The following is a 7,830-nucleotide window of genomic DNA, read 5'->3' as shown; positions in this document are numbered from 1 at the left end:
GTGAACCATTTGTCCTTGTTCATTAATCCTTGTGACTCGTTGTGTGAACCATTTGTCCTTGTTCATTATCCCTTGTGACTCGTTGTGTGAACCATTTGTCCTTGTTCATTAGTCCTTCGACTCGTTGTGTGAACCATTTGTCCATGTTCTTTAGTCCTTGTGACTCGTTGTGTGAACCATTTGTGCTTTTTAATTAGTCCTTGTGATTCGTTGTGTGAACTATTTGTCCTTGTCATGGTGACTTGTAGTTCTAACCATTTGTCCATGTTCATTAGTCCTTATGACTCGTTGTGTAAAACATTTGTCCTTGTTCTTAGTCCTTGTGACTTGTTGTGTAAACCATTTGTCCTTGTTCATTAGTCCTTGTGACACGTTGAGTGAATAATTTTATCCTTGTCATTGTGACTTGTTGTTCCAACCATTTATCGTTGTTCATTAGTCATTGTGACTCGTTGTGTGAACCATTTTTCCTTGTTCATTAATCCTTGTGACTCGTTGTGTGAACCATTTGTCCTTGTTCATTATCCCTTGTGACTCGTTGTGTGAACCATTGGTCCTTGTTCTTTAGTCCTTGTTACTCGTTTTGCGAACTATTTGTTCTTGTTAATTAGTCCTTGTGACTCGTTGTGTGAACCATTTATCCTTGTCATGGTGACTTGTTGTTCTAACCATTTTTCCTTGTTCATTAGTCCTTGTGACTCGTTGTGTAAACCATTTGTCCTTGTTCATTAGTCCCTGTGACTCGTTGTGTAAACCATTTGTCCTTGTTCATTAGTCCTTGTGACTCGTTGTGTGAACCATTTGTCCATGTTCTTTAGTCCTTGTGACTCGTTGTGTGAACCATTTGTCCTTGTTAATTAGTACTTGTGATTCATTGTGTGAACTATTTGTCCTTGTCATGGTGACTTGTAGTTCTAACCATTTGTCCATGTTCATTAGTCCTTATGACTCGTTGTGTAAAACATTTGTCCTTGTTCTTAGTCCTTGTGACTTGTTATGTAAACCATTTGTCCTTGTTCATTAGTCCTTGTGACACGTTGTGTGAATAATTTTCTCCGTGTCATTGTGACTTGTTGTTCTAACCATTTATCGTTGTTCATTAGTCATTGTGACTCGTTGTGTGAACCATTTTTCCTTGTTCATTAATCCTTGTGACTCGTTGTGTGAACCATTTGTCCTTGTTCATTATCCCTTGTGACTCGTTGTGTGAACCATTGGTCCTTGTTCTTTAGTCCTTGTGACTCGTTTTGCGAACTATTTGTTCTTGTTAATTTGTCCTTGTGACTCGTTGTGTGAACCATTTATCCTTGTCATGGTGACTTGTTGTTCTAACTATTTTTCCTTGTTCTTTAGTCCTTGTGACTCGTTGTGTAAACCATTTATCCTTGTTCATTAGTCCCTGTGACTCGTTGTGTAAACCATTTGTCCTTGTTCATCAGTCCTTGTGACTTGTTGTGTGAACCATTTGTCCATGTTCTTTAGTCCTTGTGACTCGTTGTGTGAACCATTTGTGCTTGTTAATTAGTCCTTGTGATTCATTGTGTGAACTATTTGTCCTTGTCATGGAGACTTGTTGTTCTAACCATTTCTCCATGTTCATTAGTCCTTGTGACTCGTTGTGTAAAACATTTGTTCTTGTCCTTAGTCCTTGTGACTTGTTGTGTAAACCATTTGTGCTTGTTCATTAGTCCTTGTGACTCGTTGTGTGAACCGTTTGTACTTGTTCATTAATCCTTGTGACTCGTTGTGTGAACCATTTGTCCTCGTTTATTATCCCTTGTGACTCATTGTGTGAACCATTTGTCCTTGTTCTTTAGTCCTTGTGACTCGTTGTGTGAACCATTTGTGCTTGTTAATTAGTCCTTGTGACTCGTTGTGTGATCCATTTGTTCTTGTTATGGTGACTCGTTGTGTGAACCATTTGTCCTTGTTCATTAGTCCTTGTGACTCGTAGTGTGAACCATTTTCCCTTGTTCATTAGTCCTTGTGACTCGTTGTGTAAATCATTTGTCCTTGTTCATTAGTCCTTGTGACTCGTTGTGTGAACCATTTGTCCATGTTCTTTAGTCCTTGTGACTCGTTGTGTGAACCATTTGTGCTTTTTAATTAGTCCTTGTGATTCGTTGTGTGAACTATTTGTCCTTGTCATGGTGACTTGTAGTTCTAACCATTTGTCCATGTTCATTAGTCCTGCAGCAGGAGCTGATAACCAGGCCAGCACCTTTTTTATGACAGGCACAATTCAAACCTGTGATTCCATTCAGGCAACCTCAACTGCCAGTCCAACTTCACCAGTCCACAAGAACAGCAGCCAGGCTAGCCACCATCAGCCACCTTGGCCAGCTGAATCCTTATTCAACTAGTCACAAATTAATCCTAGGGAGCCAGGCCAAATTCCTAAAGCATTGCACCAAAAATCAGACTGAAAAGATAAGTTGCGGGGGGGTAAAGCAGGATAAAGTAAAGTTGCCATTTTTGGCCAAACAAGAGAAAACTCTCAACAAAGAGGAACCTGGCCTATTCAGCATTCATTTTATAGAGCCTTGAGCCATATAAAATGCCTGCACCTAAGCCACTTGACCCACAACAACCAGCTAAAGATTTCAAAGAACTGACAACATGTCACTATCAACTGCTGACTCTTTTGTTCTTGTTCGGTTTGCCTTAATTTCTTTTGTATCCGTTGTAATATAAGTCCACTACTCTTGTTTGCTTCCTAAGTTTAATCCTGGCCCTTAGATGGAGTTGTCTAGGGTTTATCATGTCTTGAACATTGCACGAGAAAGGCCTATATAAGGACCCTTTCTCGTCTGTTGTAGTCGGACTTTGATTAATGAAAAACCTTGAGATTTCTCTCAAAATTTGCAAATCTTTTAACTTTGCTGAGTCTTAGTTATAAGTCAGACTTAATATCTTCTTGTGCTTGCTTAGAAGGTGATTAAGGATCTGTGGTGCTACTTGGAATAGGTCTGTGCTTGCTTGAGCTATTTTAAGTGCATTGTACAGTTAAGCTTGAATTGGTTCTCGTGCTTGCTTGAATAAATTCAATCTTAGTCTTCCTAAATTATCAAATTGATTTCCTGTGCTTGCTTGGGAATTAGTTTGTTAATTATATCCCATTTTCATTTACCAAAATAATCACAAAAAGATCACAGGAGTCTTACCAGGAAACTGTCCGAGATTTCTCTTATTTGTCTGGTTTTCTATTTATTAAAAATACTTGGAGTGCCTGTAAAATCCTGAGAATTGGCACAGTTTTAGTTTACTCTCTTAACTAAATTATCACCAAGTTTCATGATTTTTCAGGGTCATTTACTATTTTTATAAAAATCCCCAAGTTTATTGCATTCCCTGAAAATTACTCCTTTGCCTGTTTCAGGATTTATCCCATTTGTGCTTGTTCCCATAGTTTACACTGCAAATTCTGGTTATCAGAGCTTAGGTTCATAACACAATCCTACCTTGTGTTAGTCCTGAGTGTGAGAGAGGTCGGTTCTTTTCCAGCTACATCAAAACTACAAAAAATAACCCAATGAGTGAGGAGAGGTTAGCAGGAATGGAAGCAAAGATGGATCAATTAACCAACCTGGTTAATGTGACCCTGGAAGCTGTGAACACTGTGATGGCAAACATTCCCACTCCAGAAAGAGGAAGGCCACCACCCTACAGAGGAAGAGGCAGGGGTAGAGGTATCCTTGGAGCGGGGAAGAGGCCAACCACACCATCATAATGAAGAGGAACTCAACTCAGATTCAGAAGAATCCATGATGGAAGAAGGTAACTACTTGGCTAGAGATAAGGATGTTAAGGTAGAAATCCCTGATTTCCATGGTAGTTTAAATCCCGAGGACTTGTTAGACTGGCTTAGATCTGTTGAGAGAGTCTTTGAGTTTAAAAATTATGATGACAGAAAAGCTTTTAAGGTTGCTATTTTAAAACTCAAGGGCTATGCATCTCTTTGGTATGAGAATATGAAACACCAAAGGATTAGAGATGGTAAGGAACCAGTTAGGTCTTGGCTTAAGTTAAGAAAGAAGTTGAAGGAGAAATTCATAGCTAAAGACTATACTCAGGATATTTTTATTAAGTGACTCGGTTGAAACAAGAGCAATTAACTGTTGAGGCCTACCTTAGGAGCTTTGAACAACTAACCCTACAATGTGAGGTCACTGAAAAACCCGAGCAAAAGATTGCTAGGTTCATTGAGGGTTTAGACCCTAAGATAGCTGGCAAATTGAGAATGCAACAAGTCTGGTCATTTGATGAGGCAATTAACCTAGCCTTAAGAATTGAGAAGCTAGGGAAGGTGAAGCCTGCAACACCCAAATTTCCCACCAGAACAACTTTCAAACCCTATACTGGTGTCAAAATGACTGAGGTACCTAAACCAGCTACCCAACCAACAGTAGACAAGGGGAAGGCACCCATGTACCCCAGAACCAACCCACCTTTATCCAGGGATAAAATCAAGTGCTTCCAATGTCAGGGCTTTGGCCATTTTAAGAAGGACTGTCCTTCTAACAGAGCTCTCACAGCTATGGAGATTGAGGAATGGGAAAGAGAGGGTCTAGTTGAGTATGAAGAAGAAAAGACACTGGTTCCAACAGGGATGGAAACTGAGAGGGAAACTGATCAAGGACAAGTTGTGGCTCACCCTGACACAGGGCACAATTTGGTCCTATGGAGGGTTATGCACTCTCAACCAGCTCCTCTAGAAGCGATCGAGATCCATGATATTCGGGAGTAGGTGCCTTTGTCCAAGGGAGAGTGTGTAATTTGATCATTGATGGAGGTAGCTGTACCAATGTAGCTTCCACCATCATGGTTAGCAAGCTAAGCCTGCCTACTCAGGAGCACCCCAATCCATACAAACTGAGATGGTTAAGCAAAGGATCTGAAGTGAGAGTTGACAAGCAATGCATTGTTCCCTTTTCAATTGGGAAGGTGTACAAGGATGAAGTGTTGTGTGATGTGGTCCCTATGGATGCCTGCCATCTACTGTTAGGAAGACCATGGGAGTTTGACAAGAATACCACTCACCAGGGAAAGGAAAATGTCTATGTTTTCAAGCATAATGGAAAGAGAGTCACTCTGACTCCCCTACCACCAAACCAGAGGGGTTATGGAAGTCCTAACATGCCTGAGGAGGTTAATGGAGTACTATTTCTATCTGAGGCAGCTATGGTCAAGGAGCTGAGGCAAGAACAACCTGTGTTGTTTCTCCTATCAAGGGAAACCAACACTGAATGGAACAAAGATGTACCTGCAGAGGTTCAACCCCTAATTAAGAAGTACAAGGAGGTTTTTCCAACTGAGTTGCCTAGTGGATTACCACCCCTGAGAGGCATTGAGCATCACATAGACTTTGTACCTGGATCTGTGCTCCCCAACAGACCAGCTTACAGGTGTGATCCCACAACAACTAAGGAACTACAACACCAGATTGAAGAATTAATGACAAAGGGATTTGTAAGGGAATCATTGAGCCCTGTGCAAGACCGCCTTTACTGGTACCCAAGAAGGATGGAAGTTGGAGAATGTGTGCTGATAGCGAGCTATAAACAACATCACAGTCAAGTACTGATTCCCTATTCCAAGACTAGATGACATGTTGGATGAGCTCAGTGGGGCTCGGATATTTTCAAAAATAGATCTCAGGCAAGGGTATCATCAGGTGAGAATAAGAGAAGGTGATGAATGGAAAATGACTTTCAAAACCAAGCATGGCCTGTATGAGTGGCTTGTCATGCCATTTGGTTTGTCTAATGCTCCAAGCACCTTCATGAGGCTCATGATCGAAGTTCTAAGGCCCCGCCTTGGGAGGTTTCTTTGTAGTGTACTTTGATGACATACTCATTTACAGCAGAGTCCATCCGAACATGTGTTACATTTGGAGGTGATTTTAAAATACTCGGGGAACAGAAGTTGTATGGGAAGCTTGAGAAATGTACCTTCATGGTCAATGAGGTAGCATTTTCGGGATATATTATATCGGGAAGGGGATTTCGAGTTGATCGGGGAGAAGATTCAGGCTATGCAAACTTGGCCGGCCCCACAAACAATCACAGAAGTAAGGGGTTCCATGGCCTGGCATCTTTCTCAGAAGGTTCATTAAGAATTTCAGCTCAATTGTTGCACCAATTGCGAGTGTATGAGGAAGGGAGACTTCCAATGGTGAAACCGCTCGGTGAGTCCTTTGAGAGGGTCAAAAAATTAATGTGTGAGACTCCCATTCTCAAGCTACCTGACTTTGAACAACTATTTGAGGTGGAGTGTGATGCTAGTGGGGTTGGAATAGGAGCTGTCCTAATCCAAGGCCAGAGACCAGTGGCCTATTTCAGTGAGAAGTTGAATGGAGCCAAGCTGAAATATTCAACTTATGACAAAGAGTTCTATGCAATCATAAGGGCTCTTACACATTGGAGTCACTACTTGAAACCTAAGCCATTTGTGTTGCATTCTGATCATGAGGCCCTGAAATACATCAATGGCCAACACAAGCTGAGCCATAGACATGCTAAGTGGGTAGAATTCCTGCAAGCCTTTAACTTTTCAAGCAAATATAAAGAGGGGAAGCAGAATGTGGTAGCTGATGCCCTATCTAGGAGGCATTCTTTGTTGACTGTCATTAGTAACAAGGTCCTTGGGTTTGAATTCATGAAGGAGATGTATAAGGAGGACCCGACTTCTACGAGGAGTGGATTGTTCTCACGAAGGAGGCTCAACTCGGGGTAAGAAATATATGCTACAGGAAGGGTTTTTGTTTCATGGTAACAAGTTGTGTGTACCAAGGGGATCCTACAGGATTTACTGATCGGGGAAGTCCATTCGGGAGGATTAGGGGGACATTTTGGTGTTCAAAAAACCCTAGATATCTTACAAGACCAATTTTATTGGCCTAGAATGATGGGTGATGTTCAGACAGTCCTTAGAAGGTGTTCAACATGTCAGAAAGCCAAGAGTTCCTTCCAAGCAGGACCCTACACCCCACTGCCTATCCCTGATAAGCCTTGGGAAGGTGTGAGCCTTGATTTCATTGTGGCATTACCAAGAACACAGAGAGGAAAAGATTCAATCATGGTGGTTGTGGACAGGTTCAGTAAGATGGCTCACTTCATAGCCTGCAAGAAGACGAGGATCTGCTAGTGTTCTTTGAGCTATACCTTAAAGAGATTGTGAGACTTCATGGGGTTCCTAAGACAATTGTATCTGACAGGGATACAAAATTTATGAGCTACTTTTGGAAGACCCTATGGAAGCTGCTAAAGACAAAGCTTTTGTTCAGTACCTCTCATCACCCACAAACAGATGGCCAAACTGAGGTCACTAACAAAACTTTGGGGAGAATTTTAAGGTGCCTAGTTAGCAAAACCTTGAAGGATTGGGATTTAAAGCTAGCTGCAGCTGAATTTGCATTCAACAGAGCACCATCTACTCGCAAATGGTTACAGTCCTTTTGAGATAGTCTATGGGGTTAATCCACTTATGCCCTTGGACTTATCTTCTGTCCCAAAGGAAGAGATCAATCCTGATGCCAAGAGAACAGCTGAACAACTGCTGAAGTTGCATGAAACCGTAAGAAAACAAATTGAAAGGTCCAATGAGCTGTATAAAAAACAATCCAAGAAGCCTAGGAAAAGGAAGGAGTTTGAGGCAGGAGATATGGTTTGGCTGCACCTTAGGAAGGAAAGATTCCCCTCCAAAAGAAAGAACAAGCTTATGCCTAGAGCAGATGGGCCATTTGAAGTCTTGGAAAGAATTGGTCCAAATGCTTATAAAGTTGACTTGCCAGGGGAGTATGGGGTTCATGGCACATTCAATGTGGGTGAT

General features: G+C 41.5%; 1 protein-coding gene across 1 annotated transcript; it reads left to right on the top strand.

The window, feature by feature from the left end:
• Positions 1-4,821: 4,821 nt before the first annotated feature.
• Positions 4,822-6,735, top strand: LOC141640895 (uncharacterized). The gene is made up of 2 exons (XM_074449574.1): positions 4,822-5,539; positions 5,864-6,735. Exons 1-2 carry the CDS (start codon positions 4,822-4,824, stop codon positions 6,733-6,735), a joined length of 1,590 nt encoding a protein of 529 aa, XP_074305675.1.
• The last annotated feature ends 1,095 nt before the right edge of the window (positions 6,736-7,830 follow it).

Source organism: Silene latifolia, chromosome 2, assembly GCF_048544455.1.
Source record: "Silene latifolia isolate original U9 population chromosome 2, ASM4854445v1, whole genome shotgun sequence".
Classification (NCBI taxonomy): domain Eukaryota; kingdom Viridiplantae; phylum Streptophyta; class Magnoliopsida; order Caryophyllales; family Caryophyllaceae; genus Silene; species Silene latifolia.
This window is presented reverse-complemented; position numbering and strand designations above follow the sequence as displayed.